The sequence below is a fragment of the Ceratotherium simum genome, chromosome 14 (genome assembly GCF_057802395.1).
Source record: "Ceratotherium simum simum isolate JZ-2026a chromosome 14, ASM5780239v1, whole genome shotgun sequence".
In the NCBI taxonomy this organism is placed as follows: Eukaryota; Metazoa; Chordata; class Mammalia; order Perissodactyla; family Rhinocerotidae; genus Ceratotherium; species Ceratotherium simum.
The window spans coordinates 26,814,873-26,832,063 of record NC_141913.1 but is presented as its reverse complement, the minus strand read 5'-3'; the positions used below and the strand labels follow the sequence as shown (position 1 = coordinate 26,832,063).

Sequence of the window (17,191 nt, the reverse complement as noted above, 5' to 3'; positions counted from 1 at the left end):
TGGACAATAGTCACTGGCTGATTCCTTTATTGAAGGGCCTAGCAAACACCAGGCACTGTATGAGGGACCTGCCTGCTCCGAGCAGGACATGGGGGACCCAGGTGCAAATAAGAAAGAGTGTCAGGTCCTTAAGGAGGACCTCCACCTAGTCAGGGAGAAGGACAAGGGGACAAACGGTTAAGAATATGTCCTGTGAGGTGGGAAGACCACACCCCAGAGGGTTTTAGGAAGGGCACTCCCCAGAAGGTGTCACGAGAAGCGTGTCACAAAGGGTAAGGAGAAACCCTACATGCAGTAAGCCGACGAGGAAGCAGAAGGGTCAGCACGCAAAAAGCAAAGAGGTCAAGTGCACAGTAGATTTAGACACTTCCGCATAGCTCAGCGTTATGTACACCCAACACAGAGCCAGAGTGAAGGTTGTTTTACCCCCTTGGTGGCATAAATATTTATCTTCTCACTTCCACTGCCATATGCCAGAGAAAGGAACTTGCCCTGCAGCCAGCCTACATGATGTAGCCTAAAGGTGCTCATGATGACAACTTTCAGGAAATACCACTGCACTCAGGTGACAGAAGACCAGAAACGGACAGAGACAGCAGGCTCAGGGAGCTCTTGTATGCCCACCACCCTTGCTGTCAGCCACATGGGGAGAAACAGCCCTAAGCCATTTCTCCCTGCAGTGTCTTGGAACCAATAAGCCCAGACAGACAAAGAGAGAAGCACTAATGGTTTTATTCAAGGAGTCCATTAGGTTCTAAGACAGGTTGCATTGCTGCCATCTCTCAAGATTTGGCAGATGGGAGAAGACGCACAGGGTACTTGTAGTACCTTTTAAATAAATCCCTTTTTATGAGAAATTATACTTATTTCTCAGTGCATGACTAGTCAGAAAATCTAATTTAGATCAGATGATGATATGTCTCTCCCCTTTGGCTTAGAGTACCTAACAGCAACCACCTTGCTCACAAGTTGACTAAGCACAGCTGCCCAGGAAAGCAGTCAGAAGGGTCTTAGGCTGAATAATGCTCCCAGGAACCCTCCACCAGGTACTGAAAGAGCAGCCAGTCAGCCGTTGCTCCCTTCCCCAGTGCCATGGCATCCAGACGCAGCCTCCACGGAATACCTGCTTGTCCAAGCTGGTGGGGAACTGACCATGCTTCTTAAGAGGTCAGAAAGGTTACTACTATCTCAACTATATTTACAAAAGGGTCAGCCATTCTTGAGTCCAAGCACCTCTCACATTAGGACTTCAACTGATATGGGGGGGTTTTGTAAACCATGTAGAATCCAAAAACAAAACCATAAAATTACATATTTCCTTTATTTTCAAGCCTGATAATGCCTAGAAACCTTTGGCCTGTGTTTGCCTATGTGAAAATGAATAGTTGATTCAAGTACCACATTTCATGTTTTATGAAATTCTCATGAAACATGATACATTAAGCTGATTCTCTAAGAAAAGAAAAGCTGAATTATGAAAAGCAAACAACTTGAACGTCTGAGCAAAGAATAACTGAAAAACAGTTTCCTGTGTCTTTGGGATGGATGATAGAGGATTGAACTACTTGAAATTGATCAACTACCTTTGGAAACATAATGCTCATGCAAGCAAAGTTGAGAGAAAAAACAGAATTTCAGGATTTTCATCCAAAACCTAATTTAATAGAGTGTTTTTCTGTATATCCATCCTCACTTGATGGCTCCTATCCTAAGGCCACTGCCAAGTTCCTTGTGGTGAGGGGCCTTGGCTGGAGCTCTCCCCCTCCCACTGCAGTTCTCTGTAAAGGGCATGTGCTGGATGCGTGCACACGTGAAGGAGTGAATGATGGGGATGCAGAGAAAGATGAGTGAAACCATCTCGGAAGAGAAGACTTGCCCCAGTTACCCATCTCTAATTCATGAGCAAGATCACCCCAAGATGACCCAAGTGACTACTAACCAACTGCTCTTCTTCTCCTAAAACTCAGCCCAGTCTTTATAAGAGCACCATGTTCTCTCATGACACTGGCAAACTGGAAATACTGAATTTTTTCTGAATCACCTTCTCCTTTAGTTACCCATTTGTTTGCACCAGAGAGCACTTTAATTGCACGCGCATGGACATCATCAGTTGAGAGACCCAAAGGAGCAAACAGCACCCGAGTGAGTGGTCTCAGCAGACCATGTGCAAGGATCACACAAGCAGCAGCAGGGGCATCAAGGAGAATTCAATTTGAATGGATGGCAGGCATGTGGCTGTCTAACAAGCCCAGGAAGAAAATAAAAAGTTGCTGACCTCACGAAACCTTCCCCTAAGCCCCCACCAAAGATCTCTGCCTCCTGTGAGGTCACACAGTATTTTGTACCAATTTTAGCAAGTCCAGATGGCTTTGTATTGCAATTCTTTGTGTGTAACTATATTCATTTTCTATTGCTGTATAACAAATTACCACAAACTTAGCAGCTTAAAACAACACATATTTATTATCTCACAATTTCCATGGGGCAGGAGTCCAGGCACAGCTTAGCGGGGTCCTCTGCTCAGAGTTTCACAAGTCTGCAATCAAGGTGTCAGCAGAGGCTGTGGTCCCATCTGAGGCTTGGGGTCCCCTTCCAAGCTTACGTGGTTGTTGGCAGCATCCATTTCCTTGAAGCTGTAGAACTCACAGCAACTTGCCTCTTCAAGGTCAGCAGAAGAGAGTCTCTGACTTCTAGACACTCTTTTAAGGGGTTCACCTATTTAGGCCCATCCCACCCAAGAGAATCTCCCTTTTAACTGACTCAAACTCAGCTGATTTAGGACCTTAATTACATCTGCAAAATCTTTTCAACCTTTGCCATATAGTGTAACCTAATCACAGTTCTGTAATATTCACACATCTACCATATTCACAGGTCTCGTCCCAAATCAAGGGGAGAGGATTATACAAGGTGTACACAAGGAGGGGGGAATCTTTCAGGCCATTTTAGGATGCTGCCTACCATGGTATGCATGCCACTTGCCCTACTCAATTTAAGCTCACTCTCCTTAGCACCTTGTTCTTGGACTTAACAGCAGAAGTTGTAATTATTTAGCCTGTATTATTCTCTGCTACCCTATACTAGACCCCAAAGCGACTAACTCGTAAGGCAATCAAGTCACACTAATCAATGAATGAACCAGTCAGTGCATCTTTATTTAGTGAGGTCTCCCACCATAGAAAAATTGGGGCCAAAGTGACAAAAAGCAATGAAATCTAGAACTTGGGGGAGGTCGATCTTTATGCAACCCTCCAATTAAGTCTTGGGGGAGTTGGAAAAGATAGGAAGAGGTTCTGGAAAGAAGAGTAGGGGGTAGCAAGATGCAGACAGGGAGAGAAACAATTTGGACCAGAGTGGTAGTGGGAGTAGATACCAGGAAGGCAGCAAAGGGAGGCAGTCCTGCCCGTGGACAGTCTCCTCATGGCCACCAACCTGCTTCTCCAGCTCTGCCTTGTTTGACCAATGAGTGCAACCCCATGGTGTTTCTGCGAGCCCTCCTGACTCTGGGTCCTCAGGCTCTAGAGAGCAGCAAACCCACCATTGTCTTCCTTGTTCCCGACCTCACCATGTACATATGAATTCCTCGATATAAAGCAATACTCACCCTGTTAATCCTTTGAAATTCTGCAGATCAACATGAACGCTAGCCCCTTAATGACTAAGGGCAGTTTATCTTCTTTTTCAATGACTTGGCTGGGCTCTATGCCGTGTAATCAGATGGCCTTCTCTGAATTTGAAAAAGAAAAATGTACGCTTGAGATAGCCTGGGGATCCTAAAGCAACTAAATGCAGAGCATGCAGAAGAGAGAGAATCAAACAGCTTTGCTTTCATCCCTTCTGCTTTTTATATTTACTCAGAATCACAGAATCTTAGAGCTGGAAGGGATGTAAGAGGTCATCCAGTAGCACCTACTCCAGTCCTAACAGGTCATCTGGTCTCTATCGGAGCATCCCCAATGCAAAGTAGTGTTGTGTAGTTGGAAAACTAATTGCCACACACCTGTCTGAAATCAACTCAACAAACACTCTGAAAATGCCTAGTATTTCCCAGAATAAGCAAATACCATATATAGTATTCCTTCTCTCACTCTCCACCTCTCAGGCTGTTGACAGACATCACTAATCGGTCATGGCACTCTTTCCTGCTGATGCTGGATGTGGCTTCAGAATCCTCAACAGAATGCTCCAGAAAGTCACCACTGATCAGTTTATGTTGGCAAGAGAAATAAACTAATTTTCCAACTCTGTTCTTGGAGCTTGTCTTCAGTCAAAAACCACTTTCCTATAACTCCTACTCATTGCTCCTAATCTGCCTTTAAAAGCAACAATTTTGTCCCTTCCTCCAAAAACAAGCCCTTACTTATCTAGCTCCATCTAAACTTATCCCCCACTTAAACTCTTGCAGGCTCAGGACCAGCCCCACAGACAGGGTTACCTGGGAGGGAAAGAAATAGAACTCTAATTCTGGGATGATTAGGGTGTCCTGGTACTGTTTCAGGGATTCTCGAGCCAAAAAGGCACTGGGGGCAGAGACGAGGGTGTGCAGCGGGGCGCCACAGAGTACTATTCCGCCTGCGGGAACTGGTTCCAGAAATGAGTCAGGCCAACCCAGCATAGGAGTGGCTTTGGGGGAGTCCAGTTTGTAGGAGCTGGGGAAAGGAGAGGCAGGGAAAAGGAAGCAAAGGATAATGTGGTTGAGACCATGGGGATACTGAAAACCAAATCAAATGAACAGCCTCCCAGTCACACTTCATCATTCACCATATTACCGCTGTCTCCCCCACTTCACATCTTCTGATCATACATGCCCAGTTCTCGGTATAAAGTATGCGCTTACCCACAATCACTCATAAAACACTGAATAAGACCAAGACAGAGCTCCATGGCATGGCTCCAGGCACTCCCCTCCCATTCATTCATTCATTCAATTTTTTTCATCAAATAGCTGTTGAATATCTACTAGGCAGAAGGAGCATGCTGGAGCTGAGGCCAGAAAGGCTGTAACGACACTAAGCCCGCCACAACAGAAGTGGTAGGATATCTGTTTCAGAGGCAGGTAAATAACTCTTTGAGATACAAAACAAGTTACACAGTACAGTCCATATTTGCATGTATTTTATCCATAGAAATTATGACATTTAAAATCAAGATATATACTATCTTGATCTACTGAACCAGCAAAATTATCAAAAAGAAAGTTCAATAATTTGGCATATTTTTCTAAATAACAAAAACAAATCAGCTTGTGCTATAGTGCTTCAGAAACAAGATGATCTGGTGAGCTAAAGCTTCAGAATAGCAAATCCCGGCTCTCTCAAATTCTTAGTACAAACCAGCAGCTTCCTCGGGAGTCAGGAGTTCTCTTCCCTGTGACATTCTATCGCTCATCTATTCTTTCCTTCAGCCAGTTTTCACTGAGCTGCTAAAATATGCTTGGCATCAAGGATGGAAACTGACATGTAGGTAGCCAAGTATGGTGCAGGGAATCAGCCTAGGGTCTCTGGCCCATAGTGTATGCTCAACAAGTATTTATCATCAGTGAGGTAAGTGTCAAGACCAGGGTATGCACAGAGGGCCAAAATATTGGGGGGCAATGGAAGATCTTCTGCAGGATATTGTGTCTGAGCCTCATCCTGAAGACAAGCAGGAAGCAAGGGATAAAGCATGAACCAGGTGAGGAAGGGACTTGCAGGCAGATGCTGAGGTCAGGGAGAGGGCTGAAGTGAACTGGACAGATATACTAGGACAAAACTGGAAAGATATACTAGGGTAGGACAAAGGGGGCACTTTCATCCCATGGAGGGGCCAGGACTTCATCCTAAGGATGAAAGGAGCCACTGATGAATCTACACCAAGCACTGAGGAGACCAGATCAGCACTGTAAAAAGTCTACCCAGGAAACAGGTTGCAAAATGGACCAACGGGAGACAGGAATGAAAGCAGAGGGACCAGTTAGGAGCTCAGCAGAGCAGATTGGGAAGAAGCAAATGATGATCTCAGAACTCAGAACTAGAACTGGAAATAAAAAGAGATGAAGGACTTGAAAGGGAGTGAGGAGTAGAGAAGCCCAAATTTAGTAGCTTATGATTACAGAGATTGAGTGAGAGAGAGGGAACTAGGAGGCCCCCAGGAAGCTGACCTGAACTTGATGGATGACTGTGCTCTTCAGCAGGATGATGAACGGAGCTGTGAGGGCACTGACTGGAGTGTAAAGATGGGTTGGGGTTTAGACATGGGGTGTGGGGAATATCAAGGACACGGCTGGCTCCACAGGCCTAGGGTAATGCAGAGTGACCTGGGTTGTGGGCCTTATGCACATCAATGGCAGGGGAAACCATGGTGTCAGGAAAACGGCTGGCCCAATCTACCAAGAGCCCTCAAAACTCCATAACGCAGGAATCTTGAACACAGCAACTGATATTTCCCCAGCAAATTCCAGACAAGAAAATAATTTTAATCCATGTTTGGGGCTAGGTTTAAAATTTGCTTAAGATATTCTATTTTGTTATAAGCCTAGATTTGTAAGTAGAAGCCCTATAAAAGAAGACCACATATGAGATAAAGTTATAGCCAAGGAAATAACAATTGTGCTTCAAGGTACACCCAGTCAGCAGTTCCTCTGGAAAAGTCTACTGAGCAAGGAGAGAAGGACGAAGCAAGAAGGCACATCTTCAGTATGAATAACATGGAAAAATTCCTGATGAACAGCATGAGATTTGGTCATGGAAAATTCCACACATAGGAATGGCCAGATAACTCTTTTTTTCTTCCTTCTCATCTCAGATAAAAGGAAGAAGATGGAGGCTTCTAGAGGAGATAAAAATTCTGGAGAAATCTCTTTGGCCAAGACTGTGATATAAATGGCTCTTAAAGTTGAAGTGCTCAGAGGCATAACTGTACAAAATTGCAAGTGGTTTTTTTTTTGTTTGGTCTGCAAACTGGCCTGAATTTCTGGAGGGCTGTGACTCTATATAGAATGCAAGGTGAATTTTAAGGAAGCATCTAATCAGTCTAGGAATGAGTCAAGTTAAGATCAAATTATGATAATATTAAGTTAAGCCATTCAACTTTGCCATTTCTACAGGTAAAAATGGTCAAATATCAGCCATTTCATATGACTTGGCCTAATGATGCTCCAGGTTGGAGATAATGCTTGTCAGGTAGCCCTAGCTGTGTATTGCTCTATAAAGACTGCTCTGTATGAAGTGTTTCTGTTACTATTTAATGCTTGCTGTATTCAACAGTATTAATAATTGATTTTTACTTTAGGAAAATTAAAACTTGAAAGAAAAGCTTTATTAATCATAAGGCAAAGTAACCAAGAGACAAGCATTCTCTAATGACAGGGGAAAAAATACCTTGGAAAGGGGTGAGAGGGAAAATGAAAACCATGTTTAAAGTGGAAAGCACCCACCTAGATTAGAAACTGAAGGCAAACATCTGACTTGCTGACAAATGTGGGGAGGGGCTCAGGGTCGTGCATGTCACCTGTGGTCTCTCCCAGCACCTTCCTCTCTCACCTGAGAACCCAGAGGAAAAACAAAGGGCACTTTGTCCCATCAAAGGTCAGGACCCAGCTCTGGTCCCCCTTGCTTCCTCTGGCAGGAGCCCCCTCACCCACGGGATCCACTGCATTCTTGTACCCAGCACTGCAGACCAAGGGCGTGTCAGGGCGCAGACCACAAGCGATGATGATTCAATAATTTAGCACTTCCAGAAAAAACAGCAGCACAACAAGGAGACTCTGAACCACCTTCCTACCAATCTAGCAAGATGATCAATGAGAAGTACAGATGGAGAAAAGATTCCATGAGCCCTGAGACTAGGGGTAACAACTTGAGGGGTACATCTAGATACACCAGAGACTGTAGCAGGTCCAAGGGGAACATTGCGCACAGCATCCAACTCCTTCTCTTGGGAAACGTAGTGTTGCAGAAAGTCATGGAGAAAAGTTGGGCGAGTCCACAGTATCCCATGGTCTGGGCAGACCATGAGAGAGATGTGACCTGTTCCAATGTGAGCCCATTTTTGGGCCCTTTGCCCAAATGGGCTGGAAGAGGAAGGACACAAGTGCAGCGCTCAGCTATTCTCTGACCCAGTTTTTTAAGAGGGGATCCAGCCTGATATAGGGTGGGGATATACGGTGGCAAGAGGGGCCACAGATGGGACACTCAGAGCACTTAGGGGTACCATTTCTGTCACCACACACCAATAGGAGCAGCAAGAGTGACTTGGCCTCCCTCCCCAAGCAGGGCGGGGGTGTGGCTTTCCTGCCTCTGACCAAACTCCTCAGTAGGTTTGTGGCTGGTTCAACCTGGAGGCCACATCCCCAACAGCATGCCAATTGGGTAAGCAGAAAGGTCAGGCCAAGGTCAGACACAGCCAGCGCACAGAAAACATTAGATCCCAAAAGCAGAGATTTCAACAACTACAGGGGGAAAGAAAAAACAAAACAAACAAAATGTGGAGACCACGTCCCTGGCTACGAGTGGCCAGATCTCCAGCCGTCCCCAGCCCACATGCCACCATTGGTGAATGCCCAGACCTGAGAGACCAAGTCTCCACCAGGTAGGCTACTAGTCCAAGTACAAAAGGAAGGGTTTCAAACATGTCAACACAGAGGAAGAGGATGCTAACTCTTCCTCACTGTCTTCACCACTGTCTTCTCCAAGTGCTTCCCAGAACTGAGAACCCAGGCCCCAAGGCACACAATATTCCCTGATTGAAGCAAAACACACCCAAGGAGGGTAAGAAAGACACTTCTCAGGAGAGGACACTCCCAAAACAAATTTACAAAATGCACAGGAAAAGGACCCAAAAGAATCTTCTCTATCATGTGGTACATATCAGGCCCAATTCAAAAGTGAATAAACAAGAAAAAATAAATACAAAAACATCATAGGGTGACACACATAAAATTCTGCAACAAGAAAGAAGGAAAAAGACATTGCATACAAGAGTTAGATAGACATATTCTTGAACATATTCTTGAAAAGCATTAGTCCCAGGGCACGAAGTGCATGTAGGCAATAGTTTTGAATTTTCAAATAAAGATGTCAATTCTTCCCGAGTTAATTGACAAATTTAACACAGTGACAACCAAAATTACAAACCACTTTCTAAAAATGACTGTAAAGTTCATCGGTAGGAATGTGTGCCCTAATCACCAGGAATGACAAAGATTACAAAGAACGATCACCTGGGGTAAATGAGCAGAAATGGAGAACACTGGCGAGAACATAAATTCACACCTTCTTTCTGGAAGGCAGTTATCCAACCCAAAACAAGACGAAAATGTACATATCTTCTAACCCAATGACTTTATCCCCAGGACTTTCACCCTATGAACACCCGAATAACTCCCAGAGAGTTTTATGCAAGGATGGTGTATCAGTCCGCTTGGGCTGCTGTACCAAATACCACAGACTGTGGAACATAAGCAACAGATGTTATTTCTCACAGTTCTGGAAGCTGCAAGTCCAAGATCAAGGTGTCTGTAGGGTTGGTTTCTTCCGAGGCCTCTTGCCTTGGCTTGTAGATGGCCGTCTTCTCCCCGGGTCTTCACATCGTCTCGCCCTGTAGGGGTCTGTGTCATCACCTCCTCTTCTTATAAGGACACCAGCCACACTGGATCAGGGCCCAGGGACCTCATTTTAACTTAATTACTTCTTTAAAGGACCTATCTTCAAATACAGTCATATTCTGAGATATTGGGGGTCAGGATTTAAACATATGAATTTTGGAGGTGCACAGTTCAGCCCATAGCAGGTGGTCACTGCATTGACATCATTGATTATTACTGACAACTGTCATAGCTACAACTCAGTCCTTTATTTAGACCTTTCTATGAGCTCTTTAATCCTCACAACACCCTTATAAAATAGATATTATCTCCCTTCTACAGGTGAGGAACCTGCAGTTTAAAGAAGTTAAATAATTTGTGCCAAGGTCAAAGAGATGTCACAAAGCCAGCTGCCAAGATCCACGCTTTCAAACCACTCCCTTCCAGGAGACACGGCTTACAACATATGTAAGGACACTTCATTTTTATAAAAGGCATGTGCGAAGCAAGCACGTGCATGTGTGTGTAGAAAATGGTCTTGGTCTTTGTTTAGTGGGATTATGGGTGATTTTTTGTTTTTCCTTTTTATGCTGATTGCTTTTCAGAAAATTGTGTTCACAAATTACTCAGTAAGAAAAAGAAAATAAAAGCCAATTCTGTTTTAAGAAAAATATTTACATCACTCAGTTTTTACACAGTTTTCTCTTGGGCCTGTCCATCCCAGGCCACCTTTATTCCACTGATCATAACACTCTGACACTCTCATCTCTGGGACGCACTTGGACCCCTCCTTTGACAAGTGGACGATAGGGACTTCTGCAGTGGATTCTGAGGCACACAGTTTAGGATCGAAATGAAAGGCTCACTATTATCACCTTACAAGTTCAACTAGTAGAGCAAGTTTCCAACAGGAATCTTCTTGCCAACATGCTCACACCCTAGTCGGTGGCTCTGCCTACTCCCAGCCTGTTTCCCAAACTTGGCGATTGAGACTATAAGACACCACTGTCGATGTGGTGACAGGACTTCTATCCTTAGATAATCATGTAAGGGCTTGGGTGGGGCAGGAGGCAGCAGGCAGTGCTGAGCTTTACCAATTTTGAGAAATGCTAGGTGTTGAGGGAATAAAAAACTTATTCACATTGGGCTTGAGAACCAAGTTCACAAAGTAGCAATGACATCACAACTTATGTCCAGCTATCATAAAGCCGGGTGCTTCTGCTTTAGATAACTGTAATTCTCATCTTACAGATTGTGATGTCATTAGCCAGAGGTCTCAAACTTATATGCCTCTGGAGCACAGAGGCAACAAAATAAGCAGCCCAGGGGTGACACAAAAGGGAGCAGTGGGGACTGTGGTAAACAGAGCCCATGTGCCCCACGTAAACACAGCAGCTTCCTCCAACTCCAGCTAATTGTGGCCACACAGCAATGAGGGCCCTGTGTTAGCTCAAGCGTTCAGGTTTTTAAGAAAAGCCAGAAATCCATATTTTTATGTCAAATCTCCCAATTTTTAAATGTTCATAACTATTCTAAAATTTTTTAACACACTAGATTAGGCAAACAAAATACCTGCGGATCAATGTGGCCTCATGGGCTGCCAATTTGTGCCGGCCAACATGATTCCCTACTGGGAACAGCCCGTTACACCCACTCAGCGAGAAGAGGGACATCAGGTGAGGAAGGACTCCATCCCAGACACCGGCCTCAACCCGCCTGGGTTGGCGATAGACACCAACAGGACGCTTGTGCAGTTGTGTCATCCACACCAAAGCCTGGTCATGCGGCTGCCGTGACTGATCCCTGACTGAGCCCAGAAAGCTCCCAGCAAGATGCAAGAGAGAGAAAGTTTCCTCCCAGCTAGTCAGGTGCACCCCAGGACCAGAGTAAGGGGGTAGAGGAGAGTCAGGCCAGTCCTGACAGTAGAAAACACGGCAGCCAAGGGCCTGACCTCCATTCAGGAAGTAAGCAGCTTCCCTTCTTCTGCTGCCACCTCCTCACCTTGGGCCTAGGTTGACCCCTTCCACATCCTCCCCCGTCTACAGTCTGAACCCAACCTCTGCTCTCCTCCTTTGCTCTCAAGTGCCAAAATACAAATTTTTAAGTTTTTCTGGCATGGAAGATGTTGGTTTAATTACCATTTGATCATTTTGTACCACCACCTTCGCTCTAACATACTAAAATCTCTCTCTATGCTGTCTATAATATTTCTGTTCCTGCTGATGTAGATGCCAACAAAACTTCTGACCAGAAGTCCTGATCCTCACTAAGAAATCCTCTAATATGCATGACATTTTTCCTATAGTGGAATATAGTTAAGTAATATTTGGCAAGGCACTGAAATTCTCTGGTTGTGGTTTTTCCAAAGAAGCCTGAAATCTGGATTTTTTTAATGTCAAGTCTCCCAATTTTTAAATGTTGACAACCACTAAAACATTTTTTAAAACATTACAGCGACAAACAAAATATCTGCAGTTTTCTCCTGAAATGAAAAAGTTGAGCTAAAGGAATTCTAAGATCTTATCCGGCTCTGATAATGACAGGTGTTTTATGATTAACGGGTAGTTTGCTTTAGGCGAAATGATCAAATCAAATTTCTCCATGTAAAACTAGTCCTTCAGAGGCAGCTTCCCTTGAGGTACAGCCAGAAAAGGCAGCTGGGCTTACAGATTCTACTTATCTCTTTCTCTTTTCTCCCCCAAAGCATATCACTTGTGGGCAATTTCTAAACATATAAGCCATATGAGATACAACAGATAAAATGGGCCACACGCAGCACCTCCCAGGAGCTTCTCCAGGGCAGGGCTGTATCTCAGTCTCATCGTCACATCTTCTGGGCCCGACATGGCCCATAGCAAAGGCTCAGCATGTGTGTGGAAAATTTGAGTTCCCAGGAATACACCACACCAGGTCCTACTTCAATAAGAATAATCGTGAGGTACAAAATTCCACAGTAGATTTACATTAAATACTGGCTATCACAAAAAACTTTAGATCATTAGCTAGAACCATCCAAGAATAATAAGTCAGATAAATATTATTTCTACATGTTGTGCATTTAAGACCTCTTCCCAGCAGCCGGCTCACATTTCTGGAGCGCACTCGACTACACCGTAACTCAAAACCTGTCTTTACCTCTCAGCAGATACATCCTCGACTAAAAGCAACAGATTCCTCGGCCTTAAAAAAAGAGCTGACAGAGGGCTGAGTGCAAAAATAAAGATAAATTAAACGAGTCCTAAAAGCAGATGTGGAAAGGACTGGGCTTTCCGAATGCTCGTGTTTCCCTTGGATCTGGGGCCTCGCACATGGTCACAGAGTGGAGTTCCTGAGGTAACTTCATGAAGGGCATGCTCCTCCACAGCACTTCCATATCGACCCACCTTACGGCTTGTGACATACTGTTTTCATTGCTGTCTTGAAACAGTTTTGAGGCCCTGGCTAGAGGTCAGTCAGTTCCCTTCTCTAGCAGCTCACCAAGTCACACCCCCAACCACCTGCCATGACACCTCTCACACTCCAGGCCTCTGTATCCATGCCGCCATCACCCCAGTGCCAGGTACCAGACAGCCAGGGACAGCCCTATGTCCTAGGGCCCACTGAAATTATTCAAACCAGCCAATCCTAAACCTGCTTACCCCGTGGAAATCATAATAAAGGTGCTTGTCCTCTAGCTCTGCCTCATGACTGATCCCTGTGCTTCCTGAGTGGCCTTGGGGGACATGCTGTGTTCTCCCCAGGGAACTGTGAGTTACAAAACTGTAAACCTCCTCCCAGTTTCTCTCTCGATCTGCCTCTGGCTTCACCATACCTCACCTAAGGTAATGTGGTTAAAACACGGTTGGACAAATAAAGAGGCAATTCAAAAGGTCGTCCTTGATTACAAGTGTCTGGTGGTTGCCGGCAGCTGATCACAACCTAAAAATGTCTACATGAGTCTTCAAGGTCAGGAAGGGGTGACTCAACATGTGGGATAGGAAAAATGATAGCTTCCTTGTGTAAAAACATAAAAGTCACACCCCCAAGAAATCTGTCATTTACATCCCTCAGTGGTACTTTCCTGGCACGGGCCTCGGTCAGATATACCAAAATGTGCTGATGTTTGCACACAGTGCCCCAGTTACCCTGAGTCCTCTGAGACTTAGCTGAAGTGGGGCAGGCACGCAAAGGCATTCCAATGTGTGGAAAGCAGGACGTCTTGTAGTAACCTGAATGGGGGTGAGCAGTTGTTTGTTCTCCAGGTAACACATGGTGAGCCTTCTGGCCTTCAATAAATGGACACAACTGGAAAAGCAAAATCTGATGGCAAGGCCCCAGTGGTGGCAACAGAAACGTGGAGCCTCCACACATTTTAGGAAGAGCTGTCTACAGTGAGAGTCTTACCTCAGTGGCATTTTCTGCACAACCAGAGAAGTATCAGGTGGTTGACAGGGCTCTCCCCTTGTCATGCTTGGGCCTTCTGATTCTTAAACATTTGGTAATTGCCTTTGGCCCCTTTCTGGGGCAGATCAGAACACTGCAAATTAATAAACCACTGCAAGCTTAATGATAAGCATTCACTAAGGTAGAAAGCCTAGCTGAAGTATTCTATATCAATACCATCTTTCACTGTCAGAAAGTACAATTCACACAATTTATCATTTGGGGCCTCGTGCAGACATGGAGCTTACTTACTGACTCCTGTACAAGGATTCCCTCAGCAGCGGGGAGGCCCACACTACTTCCAACCAGGCCACCACAACGCTGCTCACTAGCAGGCTTTCTCAGCTGGGCTGAGTTTTTTCTTCCTAACTCCATCTATGTGGCAGGCACTGGTAACCTGCAGGCCCCAAGCCACACCTCTCTCTCTTGCTGCCTCCCTTCAAAGTCTAGCAAACCAAATACTCTGCCTGCATCCCTTGCAGCTACAGGTGGTCACGTGACCCCGTTCTAACCCAGGGGAAGTCTGCAGGGGGCTTCTGACAAGAATTTTGCCTTCCTGATAAGAGGGGACTGACCCCAGCTAGTAGAGCCAATCCCCACTCCCCAGCCTGGAATGTAGATGAATATAAATGCTTACATTGATGATTATGCTATAAAAACACACATATACACCCCTAGGTGAGGGTCAGAAGAATAAAGATAAACATGAAGATGGATATAATATTAGTTCTATAGAGGTGTATGTGCGTGTGTGTGTGTGTATACGCGAGCACATGCACACACATGAGCCCCCAGTGGAGAAGATTGTTTTCTTGTAAAGTTAAAATGATGTATACTTTAAACAAGATAAAAAAAAGTATAGTCAGTTTGGACCTACTATTCAGAATTATGCAATCTTAGGTATATTTCCCATGTAGTTCAACTTAATGAGCGTTCATAGTATAAGCGACATGGAAAATAAACTAGAGGAAGTTCTCCACACTTATTTCTGTGCCTCCCCATTCTAGGTGTTGGACCAGTGTGCACAGACTATGAGGACGTGAATCAAGGCTTGCACTGTCTCTTCAGACCCAGACAGCTGCATTCAGATGCAGCACAGCAGGACCAAGTTTACAATTAACTTGTCTACGCATACCACAGAAGTTTCCACGTAAATGTTTTAATTATATTGAGGATAAAAATCATAAAATACATCCACAGAGCATCTCTACTGACAATCTGTAATGAGGATCTACCACAGGCCCAGGAAAAGATTGAAGGTGGACAACAGGAGGTGACTCCTCAGCCTTACAAACACCATGGAGCAGAAAAACAAGAGGTTGAAGAATTCTCTCTCACACACACGTTTGGCATTTATCAAAATGAACATAAACAATTAACATTGACTTGAAAATACAGCCTTAAAATTTTTTTCTTTTTCTCGAGAAGATCAGCCCTGAGCTAACATCCGATGCCAATCCTCCTCTTTTTTGCTGAGGAAGACCGGCCCTGGGCTAACATCTGTGCCCATCTTCCTCTACTTTATATGGGACGCCACCACAGCATGGCTTGACAAGCGGTGCGTTGGTGCGTGCCTGGGATCTGAACCTGCCAACCCCGGGCCGCCGAAGCGGAGCACGTGAACCTAACCGCTACGCCACCAGGCTGGCCCCTAAAATTTTTTTTTTTTTTTTTACATGAGTCCTAAGTTCTCTCTCTTGCTTCTGCCTTTTGTTGCAGTGGGTCTCCAGGAGGAGGGAACAGCAGAAGGGATTCAGAGAGTTCCAAATGCTGGGTAACAACACAGAACATAAGGAATCTTCTCAGGGCAAAATACAACAGGAACTTCAGGAGACGTTTCATTTGCCTGTCTCATTTAACTCCAACCATGCTCATTTGACATTAAGTCACACATTTCATGTATTTTTCCTTCATCCAAGAGAAAAAAAGGAGAATTTTTTTCCCCTTATATGAACACAGAATATAAAGTTGTGGGATTAGAGCCATAGACGCAGAAGGGGAAACAGAACCCTGATCAACCTCCATGTGCCCCAGGGCCTGTACACGGCCCCTCCTTGACCACGTACTGCAGGAAGTGACTTTATTAGGCAAATGCTCAACCTCTTTGAGTCTCAAATTTTTCAACTGCAAAATGAAGTACATATAGAATTATATTAAATTTCTCCTTTTCTAGGTCAAAACTGTTGATAGCAGCAATTTCATGTGGTCCAACCTAATAATTCCTGCCCTGCCTATTCACAGTTTTTTTTACAGGATCAAATAAAATTATATGAAGGCGCACAAAAATACTACAGCTATGAAAAGAGGATTAACTTTATGAATTGGAACAGTAATCAATGCTTCAAACTCCACATGTGTATCACTTCGTAAAAAATGAAATTACGGAGGTAGCTTTCAGAATCATTCTTCAAAACGAAAATTCTAGGCCCACCCCAGACCTAGTGACGCAGAAACAGGAGGACCCGCTGAGGAATGTCCTTTTCTGACAAGCACCCCAGATAACTCAAAAAATTTTTCCCAGGAAATAAACTAGCCTCTTGTGTTTTGGGCGGCTTTCTGCTGAAATGCAGGCTTTACCCAAGCCCACTTAGTGTGTCCCTTTCCTCACCAAATAAAAGAGATTATAAAGAACCTAGTGTGTAGTATGTTCTTTTTTCTCAAAAACTGGGAAGAGACTTCAGGTAAAAGTACCGTTAGCTCAGTCACTACTTAATTACTAGGAACTGATAAAACCTGATGAAGCTGTCATCTTTTGCTCCAGGGTGTCTTCATCATCTGACTCCATAATCCAAGTCTTCTAAAAACCTCTCAGTATTGAAGTTCCTGGAGGTGACCCCAGACCTCCCTTGCAGAAGGGGCCAGCTACCCACGCCCAGCCGTCACTTACCCCTCAGAATGTAGTTCTGATAGTTCTGATCTGCCTCAGCTCCCACCTTGATCAAACAGGTCAGACCTTCAGCCACTACAAATTCATGCACCAAATCCTTGTCATCCTGGCAGGAAAGGGGGAAAAAAGAAAAAAACTTCAAACACTGTCCTAGTCCATCCCCCATCCAGGCTGTGCTGTTAAAACTATGCACAAGACTTTGAAGCCAGACCGACCTCTAGAGATTGTTCTGCTCCATTCAAATGAAGCATCTTAACTGTTGTCAGAGGAATTTTACAACCAGTCTTCACATTGCTCTTTGCCAAAGACCAATTATTGCC

The 17,191-nt window shown here is 44.6% G+C and overlaps 1 protein-coding gene across 4 annotated transcripts in view; it reads right to left on the bottom strand.

The window, feature by feature from the left end:
• Positions 1-17,191, bottom strand: part of FHOD3 (formin homology 2 domain containing 3) — a 466,256-nt gene that overhangs the window by 236,025 nt on the left and 213,040 nt on the right. For all 4 annotated transcript variants that reach the window (XM_014781352.2, XM_087439151.1, XM_087439152.1 and 1 more), the window contains exon 5: positions 16,872-16,977. In XM_014781352.2, the coding sequence (XP_014636838.1) occupies positions 16,872-16,977 (106 nt within the window). The remainder of the gene's footprint in view (positions 1-16,871; positions 16,978-17,191) is intronic.